The 13,102-nt window shown below is 38.9% G+C and overlaps 1 protein-coding gene across 1 annotated transcript in view; it reads left to right on the top strand.

The window, feature by feature from the left end:
• The window catches only part of RORA (RAR related orphan receptor A), a 98,393-nt gene that overhangs the window by 47,025 nt on the left and 38,266 nt on the right, over positions 1-13,102 (top strand). The window contains exon 2 of the mRNA XM_004421647.3: positions 9,641-9,726. Within this exon, the coding sequence (XP_004421704.1) occupies positions 9,641-9,726 (86 nt within the window). The remainder of the gene's footprint in view (positions 1-9,640; positions 9,727-13,102) is intronic.

Here is a 13,102-nt window from a genome sequence, read left to right as displayed (position 1 = left end):
TAGCGGAGCGTGCGCACTTAACCGCTAAGCCAAGGGGCCGGCCCCTCCCTGTCAATTCTAGGGAGACTGTGAAGTGGGAAATAGCACAGAGGTAGAGTCGGGATCCAGGCTGCGGGATAATCCTTTTAACCATCCTTACCCACTAAAATGATCTGTGGACCAAGAAAGTTTTGGTGTCACCAGTCTGTGTTCCTCTGGCCATGCGTGTGTTGTCGTTTTAGTCCTCTATGGCTTAATATAGAGGGATGTAAATGTATTTTCAAGGTTTAAAGTTACAAGTTATTTCCAGTCTTTTGCCATGAATCCAAACTTGATTTGCTTAGGGAATATTTTTGAAATGACATAATCTACTACTCAGTGAACAGCTGAATAGTAAATTCAGAGAGAACAGCTCTCTTAACTGATCTTCAAAAAAAACCACTCAAGCTAATGGGAAGAAGCAGTGGGTTTCTTTGCCTGGTGAGCTTTGATGATTTAACGTGGATTCTTGTTATTTTGACCCACTTCTGCACATCTTCATCCAGCTGATTGTTGTGATGGCATCATTAGGAGGTCGTAGAAATTGTGCAGTTGGAATTAGCAATCAATGGCTGACTTTTTAGGCGGGAGACTTTGGCCCTTTAAGGTGTATTTAATATTCCTTTAAGGAGTATTAATGTAATGAGGCAAACAGAATGTTTTGTTTGATTTATTCAGTAAACTATGATGCTATATGTTAAGCATTCAATGGGCCAGACTCATATGAAGCCATAGAACAAATAGATTTAAACAAATATCCTATTTATTATAAGACCCATTTCTGTGCCAATAGATTTTTGTGGCTTTTGACTTGTAATTGGATCACCAGGTTTGTTTATATTTGTAACAATATATGTACCCATTTAAAAAAATAAAAGCTTCTAACTTGAAATACCAAGATTGTACAATGGGTATAGCTTGAGGTATGCATAGGCAGGTGTGAAGTTAACAGAGCTGTAAAATGAAGTGGTTATCTCTTGGGCTTAGGTGTGAGAATTTTGGGGTAATTGTGTAAAGTAAGGATATTTCATAAAAGGCAGTAAGAGTAATTCTGATGTTTTTGGTTAAGCAGAAACTAGATAAGATCTCCAGATTTGGTTTGGTTTTAAAGATGTTCTTTTCTGTTGTTGTGAAAAACAGACTTTGAATGATGAAAGCAAAGAGCTGACCCCGTTGCTCTCAACTGTGAGCAAAGGAAGACTTAACCTAAATGTGGCACAATCGTACTTGTTAAGGGGAAAAAAGGGATTGGTATCTAGAGTGAGGTTGATCGCTAGAAAAGATTAGATGCAGTTCTCTGAGTCAGATGACATTTATTGGTCTAGTATTATCCAGAATTATATAAAGGACATGCACCTACTGTTGGAAAAGAAGTGATTAGGAATTTCCCTTGAGCATGGTCTAACCACTTAGTAAAATAAAATGGATTCTTTTTCCTGCTTATAAGAAATTACACTTAACTCACGACAAGAGATCCAAGAGAAGGATTTTTATTAGATATTTCTGATCTCAAGGTCCTAGAAAATCTTCAAGAACTATATATTAAAAAAAGGTAGTTAATTCTAGAATCTTAGAGGGCCTTTATCCCAACTGAGAATAATTGGCTGAATGACCAGTTAGTTACCTTTGCCTTGGTCCCTGATTTCACATAACCCCACAAATTCTCAACAACAAGTATGTTCTGTTGTTTACAAAGGCAAGAGAGAAGTTAAATTAGGAAGGACAAAAAAGAGAAAAGTATTGTATCGCTGATCTTAATGGCATCATCTTTTATTGGCATTTTATTCAGTCTTTGACCCACTGGATGAGTAAAGTAAAGTATTAGGGAGCTGCTTCTCTTGCTGTTCAATTATTTCATTCAAGGCTTAGTCACCAGGTAGTTAATAAAAAAGGTAAAGAGTCAATTTCCTTAAATTTAGGTATTTTGTGCATTCCTGTGTAGTAGGAGAATTCTAGAGAAAGCTTGATTTAAGAATCAAAGCTATCTACTGTTTCTCTATATGAAAAATCTGTTTCCTTTCTCATCTGACAGAATTTCCCTGTTTAGGGACAAAAGTGCTCATTTGGATTTGGCTTTTAGCAAAGATACATATGCATCAGGGAATGTGAGTCAGTTTCTCTGGAAAGCTTAATCTAGTAGGAATAGAAACATATTACAAAGGATTGATATTCGGTTCTCATTGTCAGAACCACCTGCATATTCACAGAAAGCCACATGAGAAGAAGTGCCTGTCTTCCCTATTCTTCAGAGATTTCCTGCACACACAGCTCCGCTTTCTCTGAATTCAAAGGGGGCATTCTGGCCCAGGGTTTTAACTCTTATGCACTGAAGTCTTACATGTGTAAAGACTGAAGAAAATAGTCAAACTTCCAAAACTCCAGTTTTGTCTTATTTTAGATTCACTTTGCAAATGCCTGATCTCTCGATTGTTTGAGGTGTGTTTATGTGTTTGTATTTGGCAGGTATATGCAGCACTTTTAAGATGATTTTTTAAAAAACTGTTAAGTTTTCAGCACAAATGACAATCAAGTTAAAGTTTTTAAGAAGTGGCTTTAAATAGTAGGTAAGGTGCAGGACTTTTGAGGGAGTGGGGAGAGTAAGGTGCAGGACTTTTTTTTTTTAATGGCTATAGCTTGACAGGGTCCTTTGAGTCAGATATCAACTTAATGCCAAGGCTCGGGATGTCGGAGAGTGACATGTATGTTGGCATGATAACAAGTGAGAATCATGCCATTTCCATGAAATCCCCGCAAGACTGCACAAGCCCTGGTGAAAGTTTAGTTCAGGGCCTTTGTGACAGCTGTTAGACCACCTATGTGCTCCTTTTTCCTCAAGTTGAGACTAAGATAGTAACATCTGGACCCGTTAATCCGTCAGGCAGGCATTTTGGAAACCAACAATTTTTTTAAAAAAACTTTAAGTGAATCTAGCTAGCAGATGAAAATTACAGTTCTATGTATTTTTCTTTATTCTCTTTGTGGCAGAGCCTGTTGTGGGTAGTGAGGGCACAGCATCCTGGTCCTTGCCAAGAATGATATGCCACGCTTCCTAAAGCTTCTCATTTATATAGGTCTTTTCATCTTCAAAGAGCTTTGTGAGCATTCATTTACCATCACCTGCCTGGGAGGTAAGAATTATTCCCATTTTATAGATGGAGGAAGCGGAGGTGTAAGTGACTTGCTTGAGGCCACCCAGGGAGTTGAGGGTCAGAGGGAGATTTGGAAGGAGTGCCAACCCCACTTCTTAGCTGAACCGACCTCCAGCTCTTTGTCTCTCGTGTCATTTCCCTTGAGAGCCCAGATCGATGATAATATAAATCTAAAGGCATCAAATAATCCTGAGTAGGAAAGAGATACCAAGTCTGTCTTTTTTTGTGGCTGTCTCTACAATTAAACCCTTGGAAATCTAGACACAGAGAAGAAGAAGTCATTTAACCCTCTTGAGGTTCATTTTCCACATCTGCAGAATGGGGGTAATAACACCCATCTGCCTACTTCCAAGTTGTGAGCACCAAAATCAAAACAAGCTAATGAGGACAAAAACCTTAAAAACTGTTATAGAACTCTGCAAATATCAAGACTTATTACTGCTGCCAGAAATGACCACGAGACTGCTCTACCAAAGGGGTAAGGCTCTTCTAATTAGGGGGCTGATTTCTTTGGTGATGTTCAGCGAGGATCAAGTACTGTCATGACAGAATCCAAAAATCAATGGAAGAAAGCCTGTGCTAGGGAAACATACTAGTAGTATATTTAGTATATATTTAATAGACAAAATGGCAGAACAAGTTGATTTTTAGTTTGCATAGTATGTAGCTGGAACTCGGCCCTCCTCACCCTGGAGGGCCGTTGAATATGCCTGGGCCATGGAACATATCCATGCTGCACTCCAAGCCACGTGTCCAGGACGACAGAATGTGCCAAACTGTTGGAAGCCCATGGAGATGTAATGAGGCTCTCTGAAAATCCTTACAGTGGCCCGGGGCCTCCAGCGGCAGCAGTGAGAAAGTGGAGGGAAAGGGTTTTGCTTTCTCTAGAAGCTGGGAGCTCCCACAGTCCCTCCAGGGAACCAGGTGAAGTCTCCGCTGCTCTCCACTAGCCGGCCTTGACTTGCAGGCCAGGCTGCCATCTAGGCAGCTGCAGAAGCCTTTAATACCGCAGCACTTTTAAACTGGGGATAAAATAAAGTGACTAATCCATAAAGGACTCAAGCCATTTTACTGAAAATAAAATCAAATGCCTTAGGGTTTTTCTTTTTAATCTTTATTGGTTTTTCTGCTTACAAAAGTAATAGATGCTGGTTGTAAAAAATTCTAACATTAGAGAAATATGTAACATAGCAAGTGAAAAGTCCTCCCTATTCTCAGCCTTCCAGAAAAAAACACTGTCAACAGATTGGTGTAAAAGGTAGTTTTGTTTTGTTTTTTTAAGCAGTAGTTCTTGACCATTTTTGCAAGATGCACAAAAATGCTTGACATTCATATGTGTGACATACTCTCATGGGTGTACCCAAGGTTTGGCCATTTCCTGGCAAGCCAGCAATCACCCCGCCCTGTTCAGTCCAATTCAAGAACGTATATGGTTGTGCAAGCGAGCTAAAGTGAAAGATATTATTGGGGTAAGCTTAGGTCCATATTAGTTTATTTTTTTATATAAACCAATAAAAAAACTTTAATTTTTTTACCATTATTAGTAACAGATTCCTTCTGACACATCCCACAACTGGCTGCAACATACTGCTGTGGTGCAGCAAAGAGTTAAGTGCCAGTGTTGTAAAGGATTGCTGTGGCGGCTGGTATGAACTGCCTGTCATGTTATTTGGAAGGATAAGCAGCTTTTCTCTATCCCCACTTTGGAAAGAGCTTAAAATCCGGAGAAAAGAATTTCATTTCGCTATAAGGCAGGATTTCTTATCAACAATAACAATAATAATAACTATTTATTGAGTGCCAACTATTTCTAAGAACTATGTGATGTGCATAGAGAATATGTATATAAAATAATCATATGTGCTGCATCATTTATACATCATATCACTGAATCTTCAGATATGAAACTGAAGCTCAGAGAGGTTAAGTAATTTGCCCAGCCTTAAAGATTGTTAAACATTGGTAGCAGTCACCTTAAGGTCAAAAACTCTACTTGGAATTTTATAAAATTGAGAAGAATGATCTAGAAGGTTGATGATTACTTCTAGTTATAAACTAGTCAAGTAACTCCCAGGAAGGCACCTTGACATCAGATCCTGAGTTGTTTGTAAGTTTCACGAACTTACTTATGAGATGTCTTTTGATCCTTGGTTAATGGTTGCATACCAAGAGCAGTACACTCCTGATGTTTGTTACTGGAGAGATTTAGCTTGGCCGGTGCAGTATGGTGAGAAAGAAAAAACAAACTACATTTTTAGTTAAAAAAAAAAAAGGCAAAATGTGTCCAAATGCCAGCCTTACCTCTTCCTAGCTCTCTGACTTTGAGTAAGTTATTTAGCCTCTCTGAGCTTCTGTTTTCTTATCAAAAAAATGCCGATAACAATATTAATGATAATAATATCACCTACCTCACTGGGTTACTGGAGGAGTGAATGTGATAATGCCTGACACATTATAAGCCCAAATACATGTTAGATATTATCTATTGTTATAAATCCATTAGACTATTATCAAGAGATCACTGCTCACCCACAGAATAAAGTGATGGGTACAACTCTTGTACAGTTGTCAGTTGTATTTTTTTAAATTCTTTGGGAGAATGGGCATTTTTCTCTGGGCCAACATATCTCCCAAAATAGGTCCTTAAGGATAAATGAGGTGTTAAGAACACCAGTGCCCGTGTGCTTGTTCCTTTTATAATTAAAAATCAGAAGGAAACTTTTTATGGAAGTACAATGCTAAATGACAGCCCAGCCCAAGGACCACTTGGCTAATTAGCACGCTTGCATTCCAGAATTTCCTGACACCCCGCTGCCACTTGTTGTCAGCTCCTTGAAACTGCAGAAATTTGCCTCTGCAGGTGTGGAGAGCCTGCTTGAATTACGTAGGGTGCGTGAGAGCAAATTATTTAGGCAATAGAGCTGAAAATGTGGGCAAATTAGAATTTTGCATAGCGAGATTGTTCATTGTTAAGCCAATTCGTGATTATGTGTGTGCGTCTTGCTTCAGATATTCTACTACACAATAAACCTCTCGGCTGCGATGAATATGTATGTGGACTAATTTAATCAATATACTTGTGACAGTAGTGGTGTCTGACAGAACTTTTCCTTTGAGGTACTGGCTGAGTTAATGTATGCAGTATATATATGGGCCAAGACTCATAATTTGTGTTAAAAGGAGATTATTTTGAAAAGATACAAAACTGCATGTTAGAAAATGGAAAAGCCTGAGGGATGGAAAGCAAAGGGCAGAGAGATTTTTGTCCCCTCCCCTCTTATTGGTCTGAAAACTCAAATTGATGGAACTAAACTGCCTTCCTTTTGAAAAATTTGCAAGGCGTTGACTACGTTTTTTTTCTCATTAATGCACTGGAATTCTGTTAACTGACTAAGAGGTGAAGGGAGGCGGCTCTTGTGCATCGTTGGATTAAACGGAAGATTGAGTAAGTGCGCTGCTCCAATCTGCAAATGTTTGCTTTCTGGCACTATCAACATGTGTGATCAGATTGCAGGCAGAGAGTTTGCTTTTTGGAGCAGGTAGATTTTAGTCATTTCCTAAAGAGCTCTTGCAACTGAAATTGTCTTCTGAGATAAGAGAGCCTCCCAGGGGGTAGGCTAGTAGAGTGGTTTAATCTGACCAATCAGAATACCTGAACCTTCCTTTGGGAGAAACCCTCCCATCACCTTACTGTGAGATTCTTAGTGAAGCTTGTTCTGACTAATTCTGATTCTTTAGCCAACATTGCCCGATGGAACTAAGCACAAACACAGTGCGGGGCAAAGGTCTAGGCAAGTGGCCCCTGCTTGGAAATACAGGTCACATACAGTGAGTCCATTCATACTAAGCATCTTGGCCTCCATAAATCTTGTGAAATCTCTCTCAACTTGAGTACCCTCCAGATCTGAAATACCCTGGGAGCTGAAGCAAGGCTGAAGACCAAGAGTTTGGTAGCCTGACTCAGGCCAGTTGTCCTGTGCAGTAGTAGCACCAAATTGCATTTGTGCTACAACGACCCTCCCCCTCCCCCCAGCCAGGCCATGAGCCATTCCAGGGTTGGAAGTGCTGGGCCAGGATGCACTCCGAGGGCCACCCCCATCATGAACAGACTCCTCCGTACCAGATCTCCATATCACTTGCAGGATTACAAGGAGCCATTAGCAGGCATTTTGGTCACTGCTTTAAACATCATTTCATTTCTCATGGGTAATCCACTAAGAGTCCAGGCAGACTGAACAGCAGTACATCATGTTCTATTTGATCCAGGTACAGTTTTACTCAGCATTCCCAATATGGCCTGTCCAGGGCCTTTATATCTTATAAAAAACTAAATAGATATGCTTGATCTTTCTGTTGTCAAGATGAGGTGAAGATAACTCTTGAAAGACCTGAGTCTAGCACTAGTGTTACTTTAATTAACTCAGGTAGTTTTGATGCTGACTTAAACCAGAGGGCCTAATGAAGTTTGTCTTTGTCTATTTTCTGTGATTACAGCTTGAAGTGAGATATAAGCAGAAGTTTAATGTTGTTCTTCATTTCACATATAAATTTTGTTTAATAGATGGTCCCAAGTACTTTGTGTTGCCTAATTCTTCTATTCCTTCGGGCTTGGGGAGAGGGAAGCTGGTTCTCATTACAGACTAGTTAGTTCATATGGGAAAATCCAGCCGTAACTCTCAGCTGATATCACCTTTCAGAATTTCTCTACTACCACGTGGCTTTTGTGAGTCTGAAAAATGTTGGGCATAACTCTCCCTCTCTAGAGTTGTAGACAATCTGTGGCACAAAACTTTGCCTCGACTATATTAAAAATATTGGAAGGGGCGTAAGTGTGAAATATTACTAGAGTTCAGATTTCGTAAAGAATTTTCCTTGAATAAATCAAGCTAGGCACTTAAGATGAGGCAGACTTGGAGATGATCATTTTTGTTAAATGTGATTTTATATCCTATTAAGTTGCATAACTCAGAATAGACATCTTAGTATACAAGGACACCATTATTTGAGTATTAGAAAGCTTCAGATTATGAAAAATATATTGGAGGTGAGATTTTGAACAATCTCTAACTCTAGACAATGAAACTCAGTGTATTAACACTGAAAGTGATTGGTAGGACTCTCCTTCTAGAATAGCTTGCACTTCCCAAAAGTCACCACAGTACTTGTACTAGGAGGTTAGCAGGTGCACATGGTTTATAATGAAGTTAAACCCAGTAATTTAGTGTGTGCTCTTTCTGAGTATTGAATACAACGTCCCATCAAATCCAAAGTAAGTTGTTGTGGAAATTATCCCAGGATATGGGATTACATTGGAAGAAAGAGTGGGCTGTGTGTATATGTGTGTTACATCGTGCAACATACACCTTAGACAAGTCATTGCTTTGTGTAAAGCGTGGGGCTAGGTAAGGGCTATATGAAAATGAATTACACTTGGGCGCTTGCAATTGTGTTTATGTCTGTGGTTTAATAGATAATCTGACATGATATCCAGTAGTGAAAACTGTGGAAAATAAATTTAGCTTAATGGAACATTCCAGGTGAACTGGTGAACGTTGCCATCCTGTATATGCCGCTCAGTGTTGGTCTTCTTTATTTCACGTATAAATTATATTTAATAGATGGTCCAAGTACTTTGTTTTGCCTAATTATTCTGTTCCTTAGGTTATTGTTTAATCCTTAATTATGCTCTTTCCAACTCTGCTCAAGATATAATGTGTTTGCTTAGAAATGTGCTTTGTCATATTTGAGAACTTTGATGTAATGTATATTAATTATTTGGTTAGTCTTCTGGCATGAGGTGTCTAGTTGGATAGAAACACATGCACGCTGTACCAGGAAATCAATTTCCAATGTAAAGAACTCAGAGCTACATATTTTTCAGGATTCATCATTATTAAATTCAGATAGGATATTGACTTTATGGTTGAAAGGTTTTGATCGTACACAAATGGGATAATTTTTAACACATGGAAACTACATTAATTAAAAAAAGATGAGTAAGGAATTCTTACCATCATATGTAACTTATTTTCCTAAGTAGTCTTGACGTTTTCAAGTATATTTTTCTCTACCAGTTGAGCTACGAAGCTCAGCCCGGATAGATTTATGACCTTTTAAAAATAGTGATGGAAAATGAGATTGGAGGAAACATTTTAGTATCTTCTTTGCTCTGAGGCCTAAACTACGAACTCTCCAGTTCTTGAAGGCTTTGAAATGCTGATTCCAGTCTTCTTGTGGGTTCTTAAACACCTTCTCAAATGACCCATTTTAATAACCCGAAAGCTATTATATAACGAGCAGCCATAATTTAGTCCAGGGCTCTGGGGGGTCTCTCACAGTTCAGCAATGAATAGTTAATGCAGTATAATGTTTAGCAGGTTATTAGTTTTCACTATACAAATGCTGATCAGGGAACGCTTTTATAAGGTGTTTAAAAGAAAATGTAATTAACTGGTTGCGTGCTTCTGTTGCAGCTCAAATTGAAATTATTCCATGCAAGATCTGTGGAGACAAATCATCAGGAATCCATTATGGTGTCATTACATGTGAAGGCTGCAAGGTAAGCCTTTTTAATTGTTGTTGTTGTTTCTATAGATGTTAGAATGTGTCTTTGTGATTTTTATTTTTTACTTCTATGTCTAAAAATTTAATTCCCTGGCATTTTGAGTGATGAGAAATGACAGAACAGAATTAATATTTTGGTGTTAAATTACAATTAAGGAAGTTAATATATATTTTGACACCTTCTATCAAAGTGACAGGAGGCTAGAGGAAGGTATTTGAGCATTGCTTGTCACTTCCAATTCCAGAACTGTTTGAACTGATGAATAATCTCTGGTTATCTTTTTAAAAAAAGAGATGACTCTAGACTTCCATAATGTCCCTGTTATAAGTTTTATAAGAAGGCATTTCCAATAGGTTTAATCAAAATGTGATTGAAAGTATTGTTGGGCCGGCCCCGTGGCTTGGTGGTTAAGTGCTCGCGCTCTGCTGCTGGCCGCCCGGGTTCAGATCCCGGGCACACACCGACGCACCGCTTCTCTGGCCATGCTGAGGCCGCGTCCCACATACAGCAACTAGAAGGACGTGCAGCTATGACATACAGCTATCTACTGGGGCTTTGGGGGAAAAAATAAATACATAAATAAAATTATAAAAAAAAAAAGAAAATCTTATTGTTGGCACACAGAGGTTGACACATCTGGCCAAATCATGGCAAGGCTGTTGGGAAGAACTGAGTTCTGGGTCTGGCACCACCACTTGTCCATATTGTTTTGAGCATGTCTTAATCTTTTAGAGACTCAGTTTCTTCATCTATAAAGTGGGCTCGACAGCTCTTCTTCCTACCTTTTAGAACTATTCCAAGAATAGAATGAAAAGGGGCCGGCCCCGTGGCTTAGCGGTTAAGTGCGTGCTCTCCGCTGCCGGCGGCCCGGGTTCGGATCCCGGGTGCGCACCGAGGCACCACTCCTCCAGCCATGCTGAGGCCGCATCCCACATACAGCAACTAGAAGGATGTGCAGCTATGACAGACAACTATGTACTGGGGCTTTGGGGGAAAAATAAATAAATAAAATCTTTAAAAAAAAAAAAAAAAGAATAGAATGAAAAACTGTAAATATAAGTTTTTATAAACTGAAAAGTGCTATTTAAATCTAAATATCATCATTCTTATTGCTGTTGTTAATATTTTAATTATTACCAACACTGATTTCAAGGCAATATGTACAACACATGCATAATGTGAGAATGGGAAATACAGACATTTATCCTAATCATTCAAGACTCCCAAACTCAGATTGCCTCTGTTATTCAGATTTCAATTTATTAAGATTTAAATCCTCCTGCTTATTTGGAAGGGCCTTGAGACAGCTTACAGGATAAAACAGTGCAAGATAAACAGAAGAGGAACTATTTAAACACGCAGGAGGCCTCAGAGACAGTTGATTGCTGCTGAACGGGCCTGAATTAGCCCTAAGGCATTTTGAGGCTGAAGCGAAAAATAAAATCCACGAATTTGGTTCACTTGCCTTTCGTGAAATTAGAAAATACAATGTCATAAAATACAAAATCACCTTCAGACACAAATTACTACTGAGAGACTTCAGGGAAATTTGCCTCATAATTTCCTTAAGTCTTTGTTTTACTGTTAATCATCGGAACATTTGCCGCTTTGTACATGTACAAATGCTTCATATTGATCCCGTCTTGGTGAAGCTTGAGATTTCTGTATACCGCCGAACACAATTCAGAATAAAAAAAAAAAAAAATCACCTGCTTTTTAGGAATAGAGAGTTTGCTACTTAAAGAGGATTTTGAGTTACTCATCTCTATGGTAACCTCAAGGCCTCAGGGTTCTGGATTACCAAGAAAAAAGGTTATGCCCTTTTACTTCTGCAATTTGTTCTCCCCCAAAATTAAGTAATTAATTAATTAAATAAATAATAAAATTAGACAAAATGAAATCAATTGCCTGGTCTACGCCATCCCAAGATGTAAGGAAGAGAGTGATCCGCCTGTGACAACCGTCACCCCATTAATTTTCTGAGTTCATTTGGCTGATGTGGCTGGGCTGCTGTTACACTTCACCCTCACTCACTCTGTGTTCACACCTTCTTGTCCCTGGTATGAGAGGACGTGGCCTTTCTTGATGAAGGGGATCTGGACGGCAGTGCTCCCCTACCCGGAGTTCCAGTCAAACTTGACTTTTGTGCATTGTGTATCACCCAGGTATTTTCTTAAGTGGACAGGCTCCCAGGTATAACCACGTGTACTTTCATCCTGTCCAAGAAACTGATCACTCTCTCTGACACTTTCAGTAATGTCACATGTGGTTTTATGTGAAAACTAAAATGAGAACCTAGGAATGAGGTCCGGGGCGGGGCCAGCCCTTCATATGAAACACCCCAACAATTCGGAAGATTAATTAACAACATTCTAATCAACAAAATCGGAATTGATTGTCTGAGTACCACTGTGTTTACATAAGCATAAACAATGTGTGTTTTCTTTTTACCCCCAATATTTATTTATCACAAAAATAAAAGCAATAAGAAAACAAAGGGCAGCTGTTATTTCACAGTTGTCATTTTTCTAGATTCCCTGCCAGATCTTGTACAGCCTCAATGCCAAAGTGTTTTTTGGTTCTCTGTTGTTCTGTTCCTCTTCTATTGACTTTATACAATGGAAGTCACAAAAACAAACAATTAAAACTTAATTTTATTAACAGATTGGGCCTGTGCCCCGCCTGGGACCTATACAATGGTATGTGTTTATATCTGATGCGTATAGTATTTGTCTGCATCAGAGTTTCTCTCTGCCTTAACTAACATTTTTGTGTCTAGTTGTGGTGAAGTCAAGAGACTTCTGCTTTTGCCTTTGATGTTAATGATTGATCATGTTCTAACCAGGTGAAGGTGGTTATATCATGACAAATTGTAAATGATTTATCTCTGTGATAGTATCATTAGACAGGAAAATTTCTAATTAGACATATAAATAGATATGAGAGGAAAGAAAGTGACTCAGTTGTTTTCTGAGCTAATCATTTGTGAATGTATTTTAAATTGCATTTTAAAATCAACAACGTGAAACCACAAGAAACTAGAGAACCTATTAATTTCTGAAAGGATTATCTATTTTACCACATATTTGCTCAGGTAAGCATTGCACATGAGCATCAAAAATGGTAGAAGTTTTGGTAGCTGTTTCTCGGGTTCCTGGGTATTCCCAGCTCACCCTATCCTGGTCTCCTTAGCTACCGGTAGAGGGACAGTATTGTGTCATGCTTATGTTCCCACTCTGGAACCAAACTGGGTTTGAATCCCAGCTCTGCTGTTCACCAGCTTGAGCAACCACCCGGATGGGGCCTCTGTTTCCCCATCTGTAAAATGAGGAGAGTAATTGTTACTTCATAGGGTTATCACATGTGTTTA

Source organism: Ceratotherium simum, chromosome 3 (genome assembly GCF_057802395.1).
Source record: "Ceratotherium simum simum isolate JZ-2026a chromosome 3, ASM5780239v1, whole genome shotgun sequence".
In the NCBI taxonomy this organism is placed as follows: domain Eukaryota; kingdom Metazoa; phylum Chordata; class Mammalia; order Perissodactyla; family Rhinocerotidae; genus Ceratotherium; species Ceratotherium simum.
The sequence above is the reverse complement of the archived record's forward strand: the minus strand, read 5'-3'. Positions and strand labels throughout refer to the sequence as shown.